The sequence below is a fragment of the Anolis sagrei genome, chromosome 6, assembly GCF_037176765.1.
Source record: "Anolis sagrei isolate rAnoSag1 chromosome 6, rAnoSag1.mat, whole genome shotgun sequence".
In the NCBI taxonomy this organism is placed as follows: Eukaryota; Metazoa; Chordata; class Lepidosauria; order Squamata; family Dactyloidae; genus Anolis; species Anolis sagrei.
The window spans coordinates 128258312-128283519 of record NC_090026.1 but is presented as its reverse complement, the minus strand read 5'-3'; the positions used below and the strand labels follow the sequence as shown (position 1 = coordinate 128283519).

The 25208-nt window shown below is 44.0% G+C and overlaps 1 protein-coding gene across 1 annotated transcript in view; it reads right to left on the bottom strand.

Annotated features, from left to right (window-relative positions):
- WNT9A (Wnt family member 9A) overlaps positions 1-23458 on the bottom strand; it is a 64632-nt gene extending 41174 nt beyond the window's left edge. Inside the window, exon 1 of the mRNA XM_060782687.2 lies at positions 23317-23458. Coding sequence (XP_060638670.1) covers positions 23317-23411 — 95 coding nt within the window. The 5' untranslated portion in view covers positions 23412-23458. The remainder of the gene's footprint in view (positions 1-23316) is intronic.
- Positions 23459-25208: the final 1750 nt, after the last annotated feature.

Sequence of the window (25208 nt, the reverse complement as noted above, 5' to 3'; positions counted from 1 at the left end):
GACTCTTTGTGACCTCATGGACCAGCCTACGCCAGAGCTCCCTGTCGGCCGTCACCACCCCCAGCTCCTTCAAGGTCAATCCAGTCACTTCAAGGACCCCATCCATCTATCTTGCCCTTAGTCGACCCCTCTTCCTTTTTCCTTCCACTTTCCTCAGCATCGTTGTCTTCTCTAAGCTTTCCTTTCTTCTCATGATGTGGCCAAAGGACTTCATCTTGGCCTCTACTATTCTTCCCTCCAATGATCAGTCGGGCTTTATTTCCTGAAGTATGGACAGGTTGGATCTTCTTGCTGTCCAAGGCACTCTCAGAACTTTCCTCCAGCAGCTCATTCATTCATTCATGGGGCCCCATCAAAGTCAACTTCATGGAAGTTGGCAACAACCAATGCTCCCATCTCTGCTCCACACAGAAGACAATGCTCAGCCACTGAGGCCGTTGTCTGGGGCAAGTTTTCCAATTCAATCCTTGGATTCCAGAGGTGGGTTCCTTCCCTTTTGTAAGAGTGATTCCCATGTCGAGCTCTGCACCCCATCATTGCTCCTTGCTTTTCCAGATCAGGAAATTCCAACCCCGGCTTGATTTGAACGGCAAGTATTCCGATCCGCTTCTCCCTTCGACAGCCGATCTGCTGAAAGTTCATGAACTGCCGCGGTGGAGTGCCTCTCGCATACTCCGTGTTGCAAGCGGCTGCCAAATCCGAAGCCAGAGGGAGTAACCGGGTTTTAAAAATGCTATTTTCCCCCCTCCCCACGTTCCATTAAAAAAAAGGCCAAACCATAGAATCACCCCACCCTCAACTTTTGCTGGAAACGAGTGGTTTAATATTGGAAACAGAAGCCGGCAGCCACACGCAACATTCTGGACATGAAGGGTTTGGGCTTCTTTTCTTTTCTTTTTTTTTTTTTTTCATTCTCTCAGAACATGAGCAGTAAGCAGATTGAATCTGCTTTTTCCATCTGGAGAGGGGGAAAAGGAACTAGAAACTACAGCATTTCAGTGATTTTTTCCCCATTATTTACAGCATCAGTTTGACATGGAAGGGAGGGGAAAAACTCACTAAATAATTGAGAAAATTCAAAAACCATGACAAGTTTATTGCTACTCCATCATTGTCCTTTAGTCCCCAAAATACTGGTACAGTGGAGTATCCACTATCCAATTTGCCTGAGAGCAGAAGCATTTCATATTTTGGAAACCTTGCATATGCATAGTGAGACACCTCGGAGATGCAACCCAAGCCTAAATGCAAATTTCAGGAAGAAGACATCAGAGCAGTGTTTCTCAACCTGGGGGTCGGGACCCCAGGGGGGGGTCACGAGGGGCGTCAGAGGGGTCACCAAAGACCATCAGAAAAAACAATATTTTCTGTTGATCCTGATGGTTCTGTGTGAGAAGTTTGGCCCAATTCTATCCTTGGTGGGGTTCAGAATGCAGACTGCAGCCTACAGCCAGGAAATCAGAAGAGGTTTCCTTCTTGGGAGGAGAGCAAGGACCAATCTCGATAAAAGAGTGAAGAGTAGAAACATCACACTGGCAACGAAGGTCCGCATAGTAAAAACAATGGTATTCCCTGTAGTAACGTATGGATGTGAGAGCTGGACCAGAAGGAAGGCTGAGTGAAGGAGGAGAGACGCTTTTGAACTCTGATGTTGGAGGAAAATTCTGAGTGCCTTGGACCGTGAGAAGATCCAACCAGTCCATCCTCCAGGAAATAAAGCCCGGCTGCTCATTGGAGGGAAGGAGATTAGAGGCAAAGATGAAGTCCTTTGGCCACATCATGAGAAGACAGCAAAACCTAGAGAAGAGAATGATGCTGGGGGAAATGGAAGGAAAAAGGAAGACCAAGGGCAAGATGGATGGATGGATGGGATCCTTGAAGGGACTGGCTTGACCTTGAAGGAGCTGAGGGTAGCCATGGCAGACAAGGAGCTCTAGGCTGGGCTGGTCCAGGAGGTCACCAAGAGTCATAAGTAACTAAATTAATAAACAACAAAATCCTAGAGAACCCTAGTTGTTTAGAAAGGCACTAGAACTCTCCAGCTGAGAATACTAAGTCTTCTTGACAAAGCATTGTTGAAGGCTTTCATGGCTGGAATCACTAGGTTGTTGTAGGTTTTTCGGGCCATATGGCCATGTTCCAGAAGCATTCTGTCCTGATGTTTTGCCTGCATCTATGGAAAGCATCCTCAGAGGTTGTGAGGTCTCACAACCTCTGAGGATGCTTGCCATAGATGCAGGTGAAACGTCAGGAGAGAATGCTTCTAGAACATGGCCATATAGCCCAAAAAACCTACAACCACCTCTCTTGACAAACTATAAATCCCAGAGCTCCACAGGCCAAAACCATGGCAGTTCATCTGAGAGGGATATTGCTGTCTAGCATGGAAGAGATCTAGTTTGTGCCAACCTCATGCCCCCCAAGCTCCAAATTCCAAAGCTTCCATTACCTGCCTCGTCATCCAGCCAATTCAATTACCGGCAGCAAGGGAGGTCTAATAGGAAACCTTCGACAGGGAGAGATAGAGCACAAACCTTTTCAATTATTAAACTAAAAAGGTTTCCTGAAAAGGAGGAGGCAGCGGTGTTTTCCCTTTTCCAACTCGCAGCGTCCCCTAAAGGTTAATCATTCACCTTCCTTCATCTCTTTGTATGAGCTGAAGGACCGCTGCCTCCAATGCAGAGCCAAAGTGCTTCTCTTTCGTCCAAGAACCCAAACAACGTGACCCAGGATGGATAACCTGGCAAAGCCCCTTTTCTCAGGTACCCTCTCATTGTGATCCCACAAAAGGTCTCAAGCTGGCAGGTAGCATCTGCTCCTTCCGGGGTATTTTACGTATCACACCAAATTCTGGTGACCAGACAACCAGGAAGCTTGCAGCTAGAGGTGGGATTTCCCCTATGTGTTTTGCTCTGCAAGATTGGCTATCCTGAATCCTGCTTGATTCACCCACAGAGTTCATTCATAAGCAAGAGTGCAAAAGGAAAAGGAAAGGGCCTGTGGCTGTTAGGAACTGTGGGAGCTGAAGTCCAAAACACCTGGAGGGCCAAAGTTTGCCCATGCCTGGTATATAGTATACTCATTTATAAGTCAACCTCAGAAACTATAAGTACTGCATATACTAAACTTGGCACGGATACTCAATATGCCCCAATGTGAACAATGGTGGAGTTTGGGGAAAATAGAATTTTGACATTTGGGAGTTGTAGCTGCTGGGATTTATAGTTCACCTACAGTTACAGAGCATTCTGAACCACACCAATGATAGAATTTGGCCAAACCTCCCACACAGAACCCCCATGTGGGCCACAGCAACGCATGGCAGGGGACAGCTAGTTTTTAATAAGAATTAACCTTCCCCTGCCATGTATTGCTGTGGCCCAGTCTGTGTATATGTGTTTTGTGTGCGACATGTGTAAATGTGTTTATATTTGTGTATATGTGTATATACGTGTTTGTGTATGTATGTGATTTTGCACATGAGTTGTAATGCATTTTTGTGGGGTTTTTTGGCTTTTTAAGTCTCTTCTGTGTTTTTCAGTCTTTTTATGAATGATGGTCACTTGTTGGCCTGATAGGTGGATTGTGTCCAAATTGTGTATATGCGTATATATGTGTGTTTGTATATATATGTGGTTTTGTGCCTGCATTGTAATTTTTTTGCTTTTAAAGTCTCTTCTGCTGTGTTTTTCAGTGTTTTTATGAGTGATGGTCACTTGTTGGTCTGATAGGTGGATTGTGCCCAAATTCATCCAGTGGTTTCTGAGTTATGTTAATCCCACAAACAAACATTACATTTTTTATTTATCTAGATTAGCATACAATACTCAACTTTGACCCATTGAGACACTGATGCAGTTTTCTGAGGGGCAGGGAGAATCTTTGTGACTAACGTTTGGAAAGCAAATGCTACCAAATGACTCAGGAAGCAATTCAGAGGTGAATCTACAAAGGCAGAGTCTAATGTTCCTGGGATCAGTGGCTAAAGATGTCTAACTTATGGATAAGGGCAGTGTAGGAACTCCTTTAATTCAGCATCTGGTAGGAAGAGCAAGAGATAGACAAAACAGTAATGGACCTCCCTCCTGTCAAGAGGACCAATTAACCAACTGCCTTCCAAACCCACCAACATGAGGTTCAGAAGGTCCTGGCCTACAGGCACCATCTAATCATGGCCTTCTGCTAAAGGGATTTGGAGAATTAATCTTGCCAAGACAACTATGTGATTGGGTCACTCGAAGTCAGAAATGATTAGAAGGCACACACCAACATCATGAAAGCGCAAAGGTCAGCTCCATGAACTCTGCAAGCACAGTGTCTTCACAGCAGGCCAGAGGAAGCTGAAAGCCCAGCGCCAAACCCATGTCCTTCTCCAGCCCAAAGAACACCGATTTGGAAGCAGCTGGAAGAGCCGAGGCCGCTCCACAAACACAGGAGTCCTCACCCCCACAAAAGCCAGGAAGTACCAAACCAGCCAAGCATAATAATTGGGCAAATTACCATGTCCAACAAGACTGTGGTTCAAAGCACATTGCCAAGGGTTGGCCAGCCATCAGCAGGACTCACTTGCCATAAGAATCCGATCTGCTGGGTTTTGGGTGAAGTAACCATTCATGAGCAGTCATGGCAAACCTTAGGATGAGATTTTTGCCAGGATGGCCCATCCATGACCTTCCTGAAGAGGCAGTTCTCTATCTAGCGACATTTACCAAGTATAATTCCTATGCTGCCCTCCCCACAATGTTCCATGTACCATTAATCCACTGCCATCCCTTTTTTCACCTTCTTTTAAAGCATCATAGAATCATAGATTCAAAGAGTTGGAAGAGACCTCATGGGCCATCCAGTCCAACCCCCTGCCAAGAAGTAGGAATATTGCATTCAAATCACCCCTGACAGATGGCCATCCAGCCTCTGTTTAGAAGCTTCCAAAGAAGGAGCCTCCACCACACTCCAGGGCAGAGAGTTCCACTGCTGAACGGCTCTAACAGTCAGGAAGTTCTTCCTCATGTTAAGATGGAATCTCCTCTCTTGTAGTTTGAAGCCATTCTTCCGTGTCCTAGTCTCCAAGGAAGCAGAAAACAAGCTTTCTCCCTCCTCCCCGTGGCTTCTTCTCACATATTTATACATGGCTATCATGTCTCCTCTCAGCCTTCTCTTCTTCAGGCTAAACATGCCCAGCTCCTTAAGCCGCTCCTCAAGCCGCTCCTCATAGGGCTTGTTCTCCAGACCCTTAATCATTTGAGTTGCCCTCCTCTGGACACATTCCAGCTTGTCAATATCTCTCTTGAATTGTGGTGCCCAGAATTGGACAAAATATTCCAGATGTGGTCTAATCGCATCCTAGCTTCTCTTGTATCCTCCTCCTTCTCAGCAACACTCTTGATATTGTTTGGCCACATACCCACCAACATTTCACAGATGAACATCAGGACTCATGTGGCCAAGCAACATCAGGATGTGGTCAAGATGGCAAACATGACTGAGGCAGAATAAGCAAGCTAAGGAAGGGCTGCAGCAGTTTGCTTTTGCCTGAGCAGACTGGGAAGGCATGATTCTGCTTCTCTTCTCCTCTTTCCTCTTGCGATGACAGCTCCTTTTGCACTTTGAACTCAGTTTTCAGGAAGTTGACGGCAAAGACAACATGGGAAGAATGGAAAGAAACTGGGTCATTTTAATGGCAGCTGAAACAGTGAAAAGACACAGGATTAGATGAGTCCAACCCTGTCAAATTGGGAAAATTAGAGAGTGTGACTCCAGATTTAATGTATGAAATGCTGGAAAATATGCCTATGTATGTTCCAACTCCAATGCATCTGTCTTAGTTTGTAAGCTGCCTTGTGCCATGCTTTTGGGGGGTGGAAATAACCCGTTTAGCACTAACGATGGCTTTGAGCCCTGACCCGGCTTCCTCGGCCACCTTCTCCAGACAACAGTTGCCACCAGGACCAAGGAACCAGACAAGCAGCATAGCTTCCGACTGACACCATCTCATTAACGGACAACCATGAAAGCCTTCCGTCCTCACACTGCTCCTGGGCCTAGACAGGTCACACATTTGGAAAGGCCAAGAATTCCTCACTTGAAATAAAAGCAAACATTTGGGCTGGACTGAGGAGGGGGAAAGAGAAAGAGATTAGGCCCAGCTGTCCCCATTCTTTCCGCCAACCAGTGAAGGCATCGGCGGAGGCTCAAGGCAGTCTTCGAACAAGTGACTTCTTCCAAATGAGATTAGGTGCCCAGAGCAGGCAGGTTAACAGCCGCCGATCAGAAATCCCATTCATGGAAACTTGTATCAAGACATTCAGTTCAATGACCATTGAGGCACAAATATAACTTAGCCATCAGAACATTCATAGAATCCTAGAGTTGGAAGAGACCTCATGGGCCATCTAGTCCAACCCCATTCTTCCAAGAAGCAGGAAAATCGCATTCAAAGTACCCCCAACAGATGGCCATCCAGCCTCTTCTTAAAAGCCTCCACCACACTCCAGAGCAGAGAGTTCTACTGCTGAACGGTTCTCTCTTACAGTCAGGAACTTCTTCCTAATGTTCAGATGGAATCTCATTTCTTGTAGTTTGAAGCCATTGTTCCATTGCGCCCTAGTCTCTAGGGCAGCAGAAAACAAGCTTGCCCCATCCTCCCTATGACTTCCTCTCACATACTTGTATATGGCTATCATGTCTCCTCTCAGCCTTAACTTCTTCAGGCTAAACATGCCCAGCTCTTTAAGCTGCTCCTCATAGGGCTTGTTCTCCACACCCTTGGTCATTTTAGTGGAAGGGGCCTGAGGCTGTTAGGAATGGTGGGAGTTGAAGTCCAAAACACCTGGACTTCTGACCAACTGAATAGTGCCACCTGGTTTCAGTCATCTCACAAGACTGTAAGTTTCAACACTTTGGAAACTGAGGCAGAAATCTTAACACATGAGAAAAGCAGTCTTCCTTTTTGTTTGCATCACTTTTGTCATCTTGTCCAAAGAGTCATGCTATTTCATGGTATGTCCAAAGTATACTAGCCTCAGTTTGGTCAACTTCTAAGGAGACTTCAGGCTAGATTAGTTCTTAAACCATTTATGTCTTTGACAAGCCGTGCAGTGCTTCATCATGATATTTCAGATGCACCATTTTGTTCCTATTGGGATTTCAAGTAAAAGTTGGGACCCTAAATGTGGCATTCCTTGAATCCCTGGACATCAACCACTTGTGGCCTTCAGGTCCCATTTCCAAGACTTCATGGCCACAACTTTGAGTGACAAGCCATGCAGTGCTTCTCCATCATATTTCAGATGAACCATTTTGTTCCTATTGGGATTTCAAGTAAAGATAGAATCATAGAATCATAGAGTTGGAAGAGACCTCATGGGCCATCCAGTCCAACCCCCTGCCAAGAAGCAAGAATATTGCATCTTGGCAGGGGGCTGGACTGGATGGCCCATGAAGTCTCTTCCAACTTTATGAATCCTTGGACCAACCACTTGTGGCCTTCAGGTCCTATTTCCAAGACTTCATGGCCACAACTTTAAGTGACAAGCCTTGCAGTGCTACTCCATCATCATATTTCAGATGCACCATTTTGTTCCTATTGGGATTTCAAGTAAAGATTAGGACCCTAAATGTGGCATTCCTTGAATCCTTGGACATCTACTACTTGTGGCTTTCATGTCCCATTTCCAAGACTTCATGGCCACAACTTTGAGTGACAAGCCATGCAGTGCTTCTCCATCATCATATTTCAGATGCACCATTTTGTTCCTATTGGGATTTCAAGTAAAGATAGAATCATAAAATCAGAGTTGGAAGAGACCTCATGGGCCATCCAGTCCAACCCCTGCCAAGAAGCAGGAATATTGCATCTTGGCAGGGGGTTGGACTGGTTAGCCCATGAGATCTCTTCCAACTCTATGAATCCTTGGACATCAACCACTTGTGGCCTTCAGGTCCTATTTCCAAAACTTCACGGCCACAACTTTGAGAAGGTTAAGCTTCTTCAAGCCTTTGGCTATGAATGTTTCCCCACTATGATGATTGGAAGTCCATTTTTCTGCTACTGATTTCTTGCATTTATTAGTGTTGAAGAATACGATGCAAAGTTACTATTCAGTCACTCCAATGCAACCTAAGCACAGCTTCACCAATTCCAGGTGACATCAAATTCTAGCTTAAGATAGATGTAGCATCTACAGAAGGCATGGGCAAACTTGGGCCTTCCAGGTGTTTTGGACTTCAACTCCCACTGGCTGTTAGGAAATGTGGGAGTTGAAGTCCAAAACACCTGGAAGGCCCAAGTTTGCCCATCCCTGATCAACTGGCAAGATGCTCTTTTGACTCCAGACTGAGAAGGCATTTTGCATTTTCCTCGGCCCAACCTAAATGGGAACATCCAGTCTATGGAAGCCAACAGAAGCTTCACAAACACATGTTGAGACTGCAACAGCTGCGGCTCCTGCAAGCCAAGAGGGAAAGCACAGCAGGTGGTGCTGGCAAACCCAGGGCTTCACATTCAGACCTCCAAGCCTATATAGACAGTGTCTGCAAATCATCTTCACAGCAGTTTGGTCAAAGCATAATTGTCAGGACTCCATCCTATTAAAACCTAGGATTCATAGGTTAAGGTGGGTGCTGAATTCTCCCCTGAACTGCAGTAGATGAACTCTCCAGCTGGGAATTCCAAGTGCAAACTACAAATCCCAGGATTCCATATGATGTAGCTTCAACAGTTACATTGGCATCAAGCTGCTCTGGCAGTGTAGGTTAGACATATACTCTATATCATTCTCTGTGGCTTTTATATGAGCAGTTTATTCAATATACAGGTTGGATATTGCACCCTTATCTGGAAATCTGAAATTCAAAATAGTCCCAAACTTTCCACATGGGTGGCCGAGGCAGTGACACCTTTGCTTTCTGATAGTTCAGTGCTTACAAACTTTGTTCCACACAAAAAAGTATTTTAAAAGACAGTCTTAATTGTATAAGTATAAATGAATTTTGTACTTAGAGTTGGGTCCCATCTGAATGATAGCTTACTAGTTATATGCAAATATTCCAACAACAAAGGACATATGGAATCCAAGATACTCCTAGTCTCAAGCAATTTGGGTAAGGGATACTCAACTTGTGCTGCCTTTCTTCTGGCTAGAGACCAAAGACTATTCACAGTGAGATTCAACCAACATCTTGGCTAAAGAAAAGGCCACTAGACCTATAAAACTACAACTCCCATGATTCCATGATGTTGAGAGATGGCAGTTCAAGTGGCATCAAACAGCATTCATTCTCCAGTGTAGATGCACCCCTTGTCCCCAGCCCTGGTGTGAAATGCGCTTCCAACCAGCCTCCCTTGCCCCACCTTCCAAGAGTTTGTCCTTCTATCGTGACATTACTGAAGCTTGACCAATGATAGGACAGAAGAAAATGCCGAAGTGGTCTATTGGATCAACGCTAGAGCTGCTAACCAATGCCAAGACGAAAACATGCCCTATCCTATAGACTAGCAAAGGACACTGAGGTCAACACAAGGCTCAGAAACTCTTTCTTGGATTTGCTTATTATATGCTCAAAGACTTCCACGTTGGAGAGCTTCCCACTGCTGTTAATGCCAGGAATATAAGATTTGGGGATGATTGTTGTTGAACTTTGGCAAGATGATTCCCATCACACATGCCGAAGCCACCAAGTTTCAAGGGACATCCTTACCACGGACCTTCCAAGAAAAGAGAACAGATACCACAAGAATGGAATGAGAGGAGTGGGAGAAAGAGTGGGAGAAAAGGAGAGAGTGGGAGAAAAGGGGAGAGTGGGAGAAAAGGGGAGAGTGGGAGAAAAGGGGAGAGTGGGAGAAAAGGGGAGAGTGGGAGAAAAGGGGAGAGTGGGAGAAAAGGGGAGAGTGGGAGAAAAGGGGAGAGTGGGAGAAAAGGGGAGAGTGGGAGAAAAGGGGAGAGTGGGAGAAAAGGGGAGAGTGGGAGAAAAGGGGAGAGTGGGAGAAAAGGGGAGAGTGGGAGAAAAGGGGAGAGTGGGAGAAAAGGGGAGAGTGGGAGAAAAGGGGAGAGTGGGAGAAAAGGGGAGAGTGGGAGAAAAGGGGAGAGTGGGAGAAAAGGGGAGAGTGGGAGAAAAGGGGAGAGTGGGAGAAAAGGGGAGAGTGGGAGAAAAGGGGAGAGTGGGAGAAAAGGGGAGAGTGGGAGAAAAGGGGAGAGTGGGAGAAAAGGGGAGAGTGGGAGAAAAGGGGAGAGTGGGAGAAAAGGGGAGAGTGGGAGAAAGGGGAGAGTGGGAGAAAGGGGAGAGTGGGAGAAAGGGGAGAGTGGGAGAAAGGGGAGAGTGGGAGAAAGGGGAGAGTGGGAGAAAGGGGAGAGTGGCCTCTGATATCAGAGGAAAAATACCTTCCAGGAGACATCAGTGTTACTAAACACTGAGCAAACATGAATGCCAACAGTTTCCCCCAAGATTTGGGCACATCCCCATCACACAGCAGGCGACCAACCCCAAACTGGAACTGCAACCAAAGGATGTTCTGCTAGAGAGATTTTATACAGCCCTCGCTTCTCAGGATTGCGGCCCACTTGCCTCCAAAGGCGCCCTCCCTCACCAAGGCTCTGACCACTTCCCCGTGATGCTCCTTCAAGCTGGAATCATCTCAGGAACCCGACCTCAAGTACATTCTTCCACCCCCATCTCAAACATTAACCCATTCCACCCATGGGATGACAGCAATGGAGCCCTCCAGAAGCAAATCCTAGCGTTCATCATCATTGATTACACTACGTAAAAAAATAATAAGAGTTTATTTATATTCTGCCTATCTTTTTCAGATTCTGTTCCTGGCTTGGAAGTATTATTTCCTGTTCAAGTGTGTGGTACTTACTTTGAAATTAGTTGTTATAGTACAGAAACTTTGTTTTTGAGGCTGCCACAAAGTACGTTGAGTTGGTTGAGAATGTATGAGATATTCATTGAAAAACTAGAGCAAGATGTGTTGCAGGATGTCCTGCAAAAACAAAGCTTTTGCAGCATAATAAACTTTCCCATGTTTTTATGATAGAGCCAATTAGGAAATGACATTTATAACCCAGGAACAGAAATCGTGTTACATAGCGTTATGCCGGCGAAGGCTGGTGGGAGACAGAATCCTAGCTTCTGGAGCAAGAAAAAACAAGCTTGCTCCCTCCTCCGTATGATATCCTTTCAAATACCTAAATACCCAACTCCCTAAGCCTTTCCTCAGAGAGATGCATAGTTTCCAGAACTTTGTCCAATTTGGTGACCACCCACTGGACACTTTCCAGCTTATCAAAATCCTACTTGAATTGTGGTGCCCAAAACTGGACACAGGGTTATTATTCCAGGTGAGGTCTGACCAACATAGAATAGAGAAAGGGTATGACTTCCCAGCGTTTCTCAATGTGGGGATTAGGACCTGGGGGGGGGGGTCACGAGAGGGTTTCAAAGGGGTCACCAAAGACCATCAGAAAACATACAGTCTATTTTGATGATCTTAGGAACCCCTTTGACAGATCTCTCTGCCTGTCCTTCTCTTCCTTTTTGGAAACAGACAGTGAATCCCCCCACCAACAGCCCTCCCCGATGTGATTGGCTGGCTTGTCAGCCAAGGGGAGACCCTAACTGGAGAGGGGAGAACAGGTGTGCTTGGCACATGGCAGCGTGGTGCACATGTGCAGGTGAGGGAGTGTGTGAGAGGCTGGAAGGAGACTTGCACCAGCAAGTCCCTTCAAGATATGGGGGTTTTCTGTGAGAAGTTTGGCCCAAATCTATCCTTGGTGGAATTCAGAATGCTCGTTGATTGTAGATGAACTATAAATCCCAGCAGCAACAACTCTCAAATGCCAATGTCTATTTTCCCCAAACTCCACTAGGGTTCACATTTGGGCATATTGAGTATTCGTGCCAAGTTTGGTCCAGATCCATCATTGCTTGAGTCCCCAGTGGCACAGTGGGTTAAACCCCTGTGCTGGTAGGACTGAAGACCGACAGGTCGTAGGTTCGAATCCGAGGAGAGGTGGATGAGCTCCCTCTATCAGCTCCAGCTCCCTGTGCGGGGACATGAGAGAAGCCTCCCACAAGGATGATAAAAACATCAAAATCATCCAGGCATCCCCTGGGCAACGTCCTTTCAGACAGCCAATTCTCTCACACCAGTTTCTCAAGTCACTCCTGACACAACAAAAAAATTGCTTGAGTCCACAGTGCTGTCTGGATGCAGGTGAACTATAACTCCAAAACTCAAGGTCAATGCCCACCAAACCCTTCTAGTATTTTCTGTTGGTCATAGGAGTTCTGTGTGCCAAGTTTGATTCAATTCCATTGTTGGTGGAGTTCAGAATGCTATTATTCTAGGTTAACTATAAATCCCAGAAACTACAACTCCCAAATGACAAAATCAATCAACCTCCCCAAACACACCAGTATTCAAATTTGGGCATATTGGGCATTTGTGCCAAACTTGATCCAGTGAATGAAAATATATCCTACGTATTTATTATTTATTTACATTTGTGTACCACCTTTCTCAGCCAGAGGCGACTCAAGGCATATCAGATATTTACATTAGGATTCATAACAGTAGCAAAATTACAGTTATGAAGTAGCAACGAAAATAATTTTGTGGTTGGGGGGGGGTGTCACCACAACATGAGGAACTGTATTAAGGGGTCGCAGAATTAGGAAGGTTTAGAGACACTAGACTTCTCTAAACACAGCAATAGTGCGAAGCTGCTGCATCGCACTATTGACTCATGTTCATCTTCTGGTCTTCTCCAAGCAAATCCTATCCAGCTCTCCAAATTTAGTTCTTCTATGGCAAAAGGGATAGAGAAGATGACTCTTCCAGTTGCACATCTCAATGACATTAAGACTCTCCCAAGCTTACATGCAGTCTGTGCAGGGATTTTGCTTTTGGGGTCCCATTTTTGGGGGGTAAAGAGAGTTTGAAGCAAAGGAAACTATTCCAGCAGATGTCCTCAAGACATCAAAGAGACCCTCAAGGGCTATCCAGACCAACCCCATGCTCCATGCAGGAATACAACAGCCGATGCAGCAACAGCTGATGGGAAAATCAGATTCATCCTCCCTCCCACTATTTATTATTATAGCTTTTCTTCAAAGAAACCCCATCTCGTGATGGTATTTCGGGTGGAGGCTGGCATCTTGCCTCCCATTCCAGAGAATGGATCCTCCCAGAGAGAAACAAAATAAATAGCAATGAACAGAAGAGAAGGGGGGGGGGAGAGAAAGAGGAGAGAGTGCAAAAAGAAACTTTCCCATGAAAAATATTTTATTTTTCTTATAGAACAGGATACACCTGCAAGTCTTAACAACCCAGGGATGGGCTCTGTTTTCCCCATCTTAATTCACAGGTTGATGGATCCCTCTGCTGGACAGAAGAAGAAGTGCAGTTGTCCATATCATTCAGGCAGGCATGGGCCAACTTGGGCCTCCCCTCCAAGTGTTTTGGACTCCAACTCCCACCATTCCTAACAGCCTCAGACCCTTTCCCCCCTCGGCTGGGACCTCCAAGTGTTTTGGACTCCAACTCCCACCATTCCTAACAGCCTCAGGCCCTTTCCTTTTCCTCCTCAGCTGCTTGGAAAAGGAAAGGGCCTGAGGCTGTTAGGAATGGTGGGAGTTGGAGTCCAAAACACTTGGGAGGGCCCAGCTGAGGGTGTTAGGAATTGTGGGAGTTGGAGTCCAAAACACTTGGAGGGCCCAGCTGAAGTAAAAGGGTCTGAGGCTGATAAGAATGGTGGGAGTTGGAGTCCAAAACACTTGGGAGAGCCCAGCTGAGGGGGGAAGGAAAGGGGCCTGAGGCTGTTAGGAATGGTGGGAGTTGGAGTCCAAAACACTTGGAGGGCCCAGCTTGGGGGGGGGGAGAAAGGGGCCTGAGGCTGTTAGGAATGGTGGGAGTTGAAGTCCAAAACACTTGGAGGGCCCAGCAGAGGGGGGAAAGGAAAGGGGCCTGAGGCTGTTAGGAATGATGGGAGCTGGAGTCCAAAACACTTGGAGGGCCCAGCTGAGAGGGAAAGGGAAGGGGCCTGAGGCTGTTAGGAATGGTGGGAATTGGAGTCCAAAACACCTGAAGGGCCTGAGGCTGTTGGGAATGGTGGGAGTTGGATTCCAAAATATTTGAAGGGCCCAGCCAAGGGGGAAAAGGGCTGAGGCTGCTAGGAATTGTGGGAGTTGGAGTCCAAAACACTTGGAAGGCCCAGCTAAGGGGGAAAAGGAAGGGGCCTGAGGCTGCAAGGAATGGTGGGAGTTGGAGTCCAAAACACTTGGAGAACCCAAGCTTGCCCATGCCTGATATAAATAATAATCATCATCATCCCAATCCAAGAATACCCCCAGACAAGCTATGGAACTACAACTCCCAGGTAAGGTATGGGACTACAACTCCCATCTAGTCTGTGTTCCATTCCAGTTCCCAGCATCCCCAGCCAGCCTTGCACCCGAACTAGCTACCCCAGATCATTGTTTGGAGGGTTTGGGGACTTGTAGTAGTCCAAACAAGAGATCAAACACTCATACACATGCAGCCAAATTGTGGTCAGATCTATCCAGATGGGGAAAGATTTGCAATCAAGAGTGGGAGCTTCCTCCTGACCCGAGACAGTGGCACACCCAGCTCCTTTCCCAGACAGGAAGCAGCAAAAAAGAAAATACAGAGAAAACCCAAATCAGCCCTATCTGCTCAAAAAAGAGAGAAAGAAATACTAAAAAGAGGCCAGGAAAGGTTTGGCTTTTTTAGGAGACACACAGAGGGGGGAAAGAAGAGGGAAAGGGAGACCCACTTCTTGCAGTTGCCTTTCATTATGGGAATATGCTAATATATATTAATATATACACAGATAGAGACAGGCATTGATTCTATCTATCTATCCCTTTATTTCTCAAATCAGGAATGCTAATATATACATAACTTTTGGATAAATCCCTCCCAAAAGTCCACTGGAAAGAGGGTACCCAATCTAAGCAATACTCTTTCTCCAATCCAGCTGCCCTGGGACTACAATACCCATCATCCTGGGAAAATGGCATTTCCTGGATCTGGAAAGTATTCAGTTCTGGGGAAATGGATGCCTATATATACATAACTTTTGGATAAATCCCTCCCAAAAGTCCACTGGAAAGAGGGTAACCCAATCTAAGCAATACTCTTCCTCCAACCCAGCTGCCCTAGGACTACAATGCCCATCATCCTGGGAAAATGGCATTTCCTGGATCTGGAGAGTACCCTGTTCTGGGAGGAAAATGGATTTGGTGAAGATGTATTCTGCCTTGTATTGGGATCAAGCAAATATGAAATCTATATAAATAAAAATGTAATGTTCGTTTGTGGGATTAACGTAACTCAAAAACCATTGGACGAATTGACACCAAATTTGGACATAATCCACCTATCAGGCCAAAGAGTGACCATCACTCATAAAAACACTGAAAAACACAGAAGAGCATTAAAAAGCCAAAAAAATACATTACAATGCATGTGCAAAATGCATGGGAAGCTGGAGCTGACAGATTGGAGCTCACCCTGCCACACGTTGCTGTGGCCCAGTCTGTGTATATGTGTTTTGTGTATGTATGTATAAACACACACACACATATATATATACATATACACAAATCTATACACACACAAAACACATATACACAGACTGGGCCACAGCAAAGCATGGCAGGGGACAGCTAGTAATCAATCAAGCTGCATTTCTGTTATCTCATCCGAGTTGAAAGGGACCCCCCGATGGACATCTAGACCAACCCAGCACCATAGCGATGGAGGTTTCCACCATCGCAACACTGCTAACCACTCACTTGTGTTTTGACAATACATAGATGAGGCCACTAAATACAGCATGAGCCGAAAGTACTTTGTTAGGGACTACAATTCTCAGAATCCCCCTCCCAAATTAGTTATGCTGGAATTGTAGTCCCGTCCCCCCTTAGGAGCTCCCAGTGGCATAATGGGTTAAAGCCTTGTGCCAGCAGGACTGCTAACTGAAAGAACGGTGGTTCGAATCCAGGGAGCAGGATGAGCTCCAATCTGTCAGCTCCAGCTTCCCATGGAGGGACATGAGAGAAGCCTCCCACAGGAGAGTAATACATCTGGGCATAATAATAATAATACTTTATTTATAGCCCAATTCCATCTCCCCAAGAGACTTGGTACAGCTTACATGAGGGCATCCCTTGGGCAACGTCCTTGCAGACGGCCAATTCTCTCACACCAGAAGTGACTTGCAGTTTCTCAAGTCGCTCCTGACATGAAAAAACAAGTCCTCCTTTGCTCTGCTAAATGCTAACCTTGTCTCGTATTGACAGGCAAACCAATCCAATGCTTATCAAAACTTAAGACTTAATCATGTAGTTTAGCATCACTTTAACTGCCTTGGCTCAGGAAGAGTTGTCCTTTTACAAGGTAATTAGCCAAAAGTGCCAGTGGCCACCAAACTACTAATCCCACAATTGCATAGCCTTGAGCCCATTCCAGTCAAATTGGTGCCAATCTCCATCAATTCCACAGTGCAGACACACCCAAAGGCCAAAGAATTCCCAGACTGACACAATCAATTTGGTCAGATAGTTTCTTAACAACGATCGGGCTCTACCTCCCCAAATACACCAATATTGGACTCTCACTCCCAGCATCCACAGAATCAACATCACTTTCATACCAATGTGTCATTCGCTTTCTAGCGCATTTCTGAAAGCTTCGTTTCCCATCCCTTAAGATCACAACCAGAAGATATTTCTGCAAATATATTTTGCAAGAATGGACAACTTTTCAGAAGAGAGAGAACTTCAGAAATCTGTCACAAGGAAAAGGGAGAGATTCCTGCTTTTTGGGGGGAGGACTGCAACACCCATAATCCCCTGCCCCAGCCAGGCTATACAGTAAATGGGAGATGTAGTCCAAAAGGATAGCCTTTCATTTCCACCAGCTCTCTATGCTTCCAGCCACCAATGACTACACTGTCCTGAGATTTTGGGAGTTGTAGTCCTGAAGGATAGCTTCCTCTGCTCTACCTTCTTCCTCTCATCACTTAGGGCATTCTGGGAATTGTAGTCCAAAAAGAGAACTTCCCCCAGTTGGCCTTCTTCCTGCCTCACCCCAAATTACCATATTGTCTGGGGATGCTGGGACTTGGAGTCCTAAAGTGCCATTTCCCCCTTGTTCTGCATTACTCAAACCTTCCATTATCTATAGCCAAGGGATTTTTGGAATTGTAATCCTAAGGGAGACTTCAGTATCCAAAAGCTTCCCATTATCTATGGTTAGGAGATGATGGGATTTGTAGTCCTATAAGATATATTTTCTAACTCTGTATATATTTCTTGAAGCTACTGTACAGCCCCCAAAAAGTTTACTTTCCTCCAGTTTTGCTCTTTCTGTCTATTCCAGTATCTCCAAAGAGTCATTATTTGCAAGTGGCTCAGTGCTATATGCAATCTTGGGAGTTGTAGTTTCACAAGCTTTACGAGTATCTGGGTTGTTGTAGTTTTTTTGGGCTATATGGCCATAGTCTAGAGCCATTCTCTCCTGACGTTTCGCCTGCATCTATGGCAAGCATCCTCAGAGGTAGTGAGGTTTACGAGTATCTTTCACTGCCAAAGAGTGCAAAGTACAAATCTCAGGAGTCCGTTGCAAGGGGTGCTAAATGGCATTTATTTTACTGTGAAGATGCACACATTTCCCCCCTCCCCTCCAAAAAAAAAGGGGGTGCAGAAGCAACCAATGCACCCCATGGCCCTGATCCCAAATAACTGGGATACTGGTAGTAAATAAATAAGAATACAATCATGGAAGTTGCGAAGGCGCTTCTTAGGAAAGGGCAAGAAGTACTGTAATAATTAAAATTAAATGAGTGTTAATAAAATAAATAGAAATATTAGAAAAAAGGGGACAGAGTTCCCCCCCTCCCCCCAAGATAGGTACACACCAGGTATGACCCAACTTGGGCCGTCCAGGTGTTTTGGACTCCAATTCCCATCAGTCCAAAACAACCAGAGGGTCCAATTTGACCGATGCTCTACCGCCCCAAATGCTAAGAGCAAAAGAGCACTAAGAAGAATCAAGCTCAATGCATCTGCACACCATAGAACTATTGCAATGTGATGCCACTTTGAAACCTCCTGGATTCCCCCCTATTAGGAATCCAGGGATTTGTAGTTCGGGTGGTGACTTTTGAGCCCTTTTTACGGGGTGAACCTAGTCACCTTGGGTCACTTTTAGGAGAGGAAGGCAGAATATTAGTAATAACAGTGGTAGTTATAATGAAAATATTAATAATAATAAAATAATAATATAATATAAATATTAATATAATATAAATATAAAATAAATATAAATATAATATAAGGCAGAATATTAGCAGTAAGAGTGGTAATTATTATGAAAATAATAATAAAATAATATAATAAGAATATAGTAATAATATATTAAAATATTAATAATTATATAATAATATAATAATAATAATAATATAATATAATTATATAATTATAAAATAATAATAATAATATAATAATAATAATAATAATAATAATAATAATAATAATATGATAGTAGTAGTAGAGTAAGGAGGGAGAAAGAGTTGCTAGAGAAGGAAAGGAAGCAGGAAGGGGCTAAACTTGGGATAAGTAAAGGTAAAGTCAAGTCCGACTCTTACGGGTAGTGCTCATCTCTATTTCTAAGCCAAAGAGCTGGCACTGCCCATAGATGTCTCCAAGATCATTTGGCCAGCATGACTGCATGGAGCACCGCTACCTTCCTGCAGAAATGGTACCTACTGATCTACTTATTTTTGCATATTTTTAACTGCTAGGTTAGCAGAAGCTGGGGCTGCTGAACTTGCTGAACGAAAGGTTGGCAGTTCAAATCCAGGGAGCAGAGTGAGCTCCTGCTGTTAGTCCCAGCTTCTACCAAAATAGCAGTTTGATAACATGCAAATGTGAGTAGATCAATAGGTACTACTTCTGTGAGAAGGTAACGGTGCTCCATGCAGTCATGCCACTGGCCATATGATCTTGGAAGTGTCTATGGACAACGCTGGCTCTTTGACTTAGAAATGGAAATGAGCACTAATACCCAGAGTTGGACACAACTAGGCTAACTGCAAAGAATCATAGAGCTGGAAGAGACCTTGTGGGCCATCCCCATTCTGCCAAGAAGCAGGAAAATCACATTCAAAGCGCCCTCGACAGATGGCCAGTAGAAGACTCTGGCACAAGCCAGTCAAGGTGGTCCCAGTAGTGGTCGGCACACTGGGAGCAGCGCCCAAAGACCCTGGCCTGCACTTAAAAACAATCGGCGCTGACAAAATTACCATCTATCAGCTGCAAAAGGTCACCATACTCAGATCTGAATGCATTATTTGCCGATACAACACACAGTCCTAGGCACTTGGGAAGAGTCCGACGTGTGATCCAATACAAAAGCCAGCAGAGTGATCTTGTTTGCTGTGGACTCATCTTGTTATATATCAATAATAATAATGGCAAAGTTGGGAGGGGGAAAGGCTGGTTCAAGAAGAAAGCAAAACTTGGGATACTATTACAAATAATAATAGTAATAGTAATAATAACAACGGCAGAAAAAAGGCAAATCTTGGGATGCCATTATAAATAAAATTAATATTAATAATAGCAATAATAATAATAATAATGGCAGAGATTGGGCAAAACTTGAGATACTATTATAAATAGTAATAATAATAATAATAATAATAATGGCAGAAAAAAGGCAAATCTTGGGATACCATTATAAATAATATTAATATTAATAATAGCAATAATAATGGCAGATAATGGGTAAAACTTTTGATACTATTATAAATATTAATAATAATAACAATAGTAATAATAATAATAATAATAATGGCAGAGAAAAGGCAAAACTTGGGATACCATTGTAAATAAAATTAATAATAATAGCAATAATAATAATGGCAGAGAAAAGGCAAAACTTGGGATAACATTATAAATAATATTAATATTAATAATAGCAATAATAATAATAATAATGGCAGAGATTGGGCAAAACTTGAGATACTATTCCAAATAGTAATAATAATAATAATAATAATAATAATGGCAGAGAATGGGTAAAACTTGGGATGCCATTACAAATACTAATAATAATAACAATAGTAATAATAATAATAATAATAATGGCAGAGAATAGGGAAAACTTGGGATAACATTATAAATAATATTAATATTAATAATAGCAATAATAATAATGGTAGAGAATGGGCAAAACTTGGGATACTATTAGAAATATTATTATTATTAATAATAACTAGTAATAATAATAATAACGGCAGAGAAAAGGCAAAACTTGGGATACTATTATAAATAAAATAATATTAGCAATAGTAATAATGGCAGAGAATGGGCAAAACTTGAGATATTATTATAAATATTAACAATAATAGCAATAATAATAATGGCAGAGAATGGGCAAAACTTGGGATACTATTGGAAATATTATTAATAATAATAATAACAATAGTAACAATAATAATAATGGCAGAGAAAAGGCAAAACTTGGGATAACATTATAAATAATAATAATATTAATATTAATAATAGCAATAATAATGGCAGAGAATGGGCAAAACTTGGGATACTATTAGAAATATTATTATTAATAATAATAACAATAGTAATAATAATAATAACGGCAGAGAAAAGGCAAAACTTGGGATACTATTAGAAATAATAATAATAATAACAATAGTAATAATAATAATAATAATAATAATGGCAGAAAAAAGGCAAAACTTGGGATACTATTAGAAATAATAATAACAACAACAATAGTAATAATAATAATAATAATAATAATAATAATGGCAGAGAAAAGGCAAAACTTGGGATACTATTAGAAATACTTTCTGCTTCCTTGGAGACTAGGACGCGGAACAATGGCTTCAAACTACAAGAGAGGAGATTCCATCTGAACATTAGGAAGAACTTCCTGACTGTGAGAGCCGTTCAGCAGTGGAACTCTCTGCCCCGGAGTGTGGTGGAGGCTCCTTCTTTGGAAGCTTTTAAGCAGAGGCTGGATGGCCATTTGTCAGGGGTGATCTGAATGCAATATTCCTGCTTCTTGGCAGAATGGGGTTGGACTGGATGGCCCATGAGGTCTCTTCCAACTCTTTGAATCTATGATTCTATGATTCTACTAATAATAATAGTAATAGTAATAATAATGGCAGAGATTGGGCAAAACTTGGGATACTATTAGAAATACTAATAATGGCAGAGTAAGGAGTGAAAAGAGTTATGAGAGAAGGAAGGAAGCAGGAAAAGGTGAAACTTAGGATACTATTATCTATGCATATAAGTGAAAATGTGTACGTGGTAGAAGTTTCCACTTACACAGACAAACTCCCGTCTCTCCAAAGAGCTGTAGTTTCCATTGAGCAGGGACCCCCGCCAACAATGGACTGGGACCAAACAGAGAAGCCCCGTGAACTGAACATACTGCAGGGGTTTGTGGGAATGGACCCTGATTTTGAGAGTTGTAGTTCACCTGCATCCAGAAAGCAGTGAACCCAACCGAGGTCAGAGCTGGACTAAACTTTACACATAGACCCAACACAGCCAAATGTGCATACAAGCCTGGTTTGGGAGTGATTGACCTTGGATTTGGGAGTTGTAGTTCACCCTTATCCAGAGACCCCTGAATCTAGCCGACAACAGATCTGGACCCAACTTGGCACACAGACCCAACATGGCCAATTGCAAATACTGTCAGGGTTTGGAGGCGATCGTCCTGGGAATCGGGGAGTTGTAGTTCACCCTTATCCAGAGAGTCCTGGACTCAGCCAATGAGGGATCAGGACCAAACTTGGTACACAGACCCAACATGACCAACTGTACATACAGGCGTGGTTTGGGAGTGACTAACCTCGGATCTGGGAGTTGTAGTTCACCCTCCTCCAGAGAGCCCTGAATCCTGCCGAGGGCAGATCTGGACCAAACTTGGCACACAGACCCAACATGGCCAACTGTGCATACAAGCCTGGTTTGGGAGTGATTGACCTCTGATCTGGGAGCTGTAGTTCGCCCTTATCCGGGACCAAACAATGACCAACTGAACATACTGTAGGGGTTTGTGGGAATGGACCTTGCTTTGGGGAGTTGTAGTTCACCTGCAGCCAGAAAACACTGAAACCAGCCGACGTCAGATCTGGACCAAACTTGGCACACAGACCCAACATGACCAACTGTGTATACAAGCCTAGTTGGGAGTGATTGACCTTGGATTTGGAAGTTGTAGTTCACTCTTCTCCAGAGAGCCCTGAATCCAACCAACAACAGATCTGAACCAAACTTGGCACACAGACCCAACATGGCCAACTGCAAATACTGCCAGGGTTTGGGGGCAATCTCCCTGGGAATCTGGGAATTGTAGTTCACCCTTATTCAGAGAGCCCTGGACCCAGCCAACGAGGGATCTAGTCTAGACCAAACCAACATCCCAAAACAAACAATGCATTATTCTAAAACTCAGTAAATAGTAAATAATAAATAATAATAGAAATAATAATAGAAAAAATAATAGAAAAAATAATAGAAAAAAATAATAGAAAAAAATAATAGAAAAAAATAATAGAAAAAAATAATAGAAAAAAATCATAGAAAAAAATCATAGAAAAAAATCATAGAAAAAAATCATAGAAAAAAATCATAGAAAAAAATCATAGAAAAAAATCATAGTAAAAATCATAGTAAAAATCATAGTAAAAATCATAGTAAAAATCATAGTAAAAATCATAGTAAAAATCATAGTAAAAATCATAGTAAAATTGTGCTAAAAATGGTTGATACTGACACGATAAATAAAAATAAATAAATGCTAAAAAATATAATAAAATAGAATAAATAGAATAAATAGAATAAGTAGAATAAGTAGAATAAGAAGTAGAATAATAAGTAGAATAATAAATAGAATAATAAATAGAATAATCAGTAGAATAATCAGTAGAATAATCAGTAGAATAATCAGTAGAATAATCAGTAGAATAATCAGTAGAGTAATCAATAGAATAATGAATAGAATAATCAATAGAATAATCAAGTAATAAATAGACTAATAAATAGACTAATAAATAGACTAATAAATAGAGTAAATAGCATAATAAATAGCATAATAAATAGAATAATAAATAGAAGAAATAGTAAATAAGAATGGCAAAGTTAGGAGGCGCCAGGCTTGCGAGAGGAGGGAAAGAAGGGAGCCGGGAAGGGCCAAACTTGGGGGGGATCCTGAGCCCCCACCCCACCCCACAGCCTTACCCGAAGTAGGCAAGGGACGGTCCCGGCCCCCCGCCGGCGACGGAGAAGCAGAGCCAGCGGAGCAGGAGCAGCACCAGGCGGTGTCCATCCAGCATTTTGCTGCCGCGGCGCTCGGGCTGACCATCTCGTTCCTTCCCCTGCGGACGCCCGATCTGCCGCCCCGACCCGACGCTCCCTGCTCTTATAGCCCAGCTGGGACGCGGAGGGGGCGGGGCCTCCAGAGGGGGCGGGGCTACGGGGAATAGGCTCCAGCGCGAGGAGGCGGGGCTTCAGGGAATGGAATCCAGGGATCCTTTAAAGGGGCGTGGCTTCGGGAGTGTAGTCCAAGCCTAAGGGGCGGGGCGTCCCTTGTGAGTGGGCGGGGCCGAACAGAGAGGCCACGCCCCCTCCGGCATCTCTACTAGCTTTCATAGCAGAGGAAAGAGGGAGGGGAAAAAAAGGTTTCCAATGGGGTTTATTATACAATCCTAGAGATGGAAGAGACCTGGTAAGCTATCCAGTGAAACCCAATTTTTCCCCAAAAAAAATCACATTCAAAGCACTCCCGACAGATGGCCATCCAGCCTCTGTTTCAAAGCCTCCAAAGAAGGAGCCTCCACCACACTCCAGGGCAGAGAGTTCCACTGCTGAACAGCTCTCCCAGGCAGGAAGTTTTTCCTCATATTCAGGAGACCTGGTGGGCTATCCAGTCATACCCCATTCAAAGCATCCCAATAGATGGCCATCCAGCCTCTGCTTAAAAGCCTCCAAAGAAGGAGCCTCCACCACACTCAGGGCAGAGAGTTCCACTGCTGAACAGCTCTCCCAGGCTGGAAGTTTTTCCTAATGAGACCTGGTGGACTATCCAGTCCAACCTCATTCTGACAAGAAAATCACATTCAAAGCACCCCCAACAGATGGCCATCCAGCCTCCACCACACTCCAGGGCAGAGAGTTCCACTGCTGAACAGCTCTCCCAGGCTGGAAGTTTTTCCTAATGAGACCTGGTGGGCTATCCAGTCCAACCCCATTCTGCAAAGAAAATCACATACAAAGCACCCCCAACAGATGGCCATCCAGCCTCTGCTTAAAAGCCTCCAAAGAAGGAGCCTTCACCACACTCCAGGGCAGAGAGTTCCACTGTTGAACAGCTCTCCCAGTCAGGAAGTTTTCTTAATAAGACCTGGTGGGCTATCTAGTCAAAGAACCCATTCTGCCAAGAGAATCACATCCAAAGCACCCCCAATAGATGGCCATCCAGCCTCCACCACACTCCAGGGCAGAGAGTTCCACTGCTGAACAGCTCTCCCCGTCAGGAGTTTTTTTCCTAATGAGACCTGGTGGGCTATCCAGTCCAACCCCATTCTGTGAAGAAAATCACATTCAAAGCTCCCCCAGCAGATGGCCATCCAGCCTCTGTTTAAAAGCCTCCCAAGAAGGAGCCTCCACCACACTCCAGGGCAGAGAGTTCCACTGTTGAACAGCTCTCCCAGTTAGGAAGTTTTCTTAATAAGACCTGGTGGGCTATCTAGTCAAAGAACCCATTCTGCCAAGAGAATCACATCCAAAGCACCCCCAATAGATGGCCATCCAGCCTCCACCACACTCCAGGGCAGAGAGTTCCACTGCTGAACAGCTCTCCCCGTCAGGAAGTTTTTCCTAATGAGACCTGGTGGACTATCCAGTCCAACCCCATTCTGCCAAGAAAATCACATCCAAACAACCCCAATAGATGGCCATCCAGCCTCCACCACACTCCAGGGCAAAGAGTTCCACTGCTGAACAGCTCTCCCAGGCTGGAAGTTTTTCCTAATGAGACCTGGTGGATTATCCAGTCCAACCTCATTGTGACAAGAAAATCACATTCAAAGCACCCCCAACAGATGGCCATCCAGCCTCCACCACACTCCAGG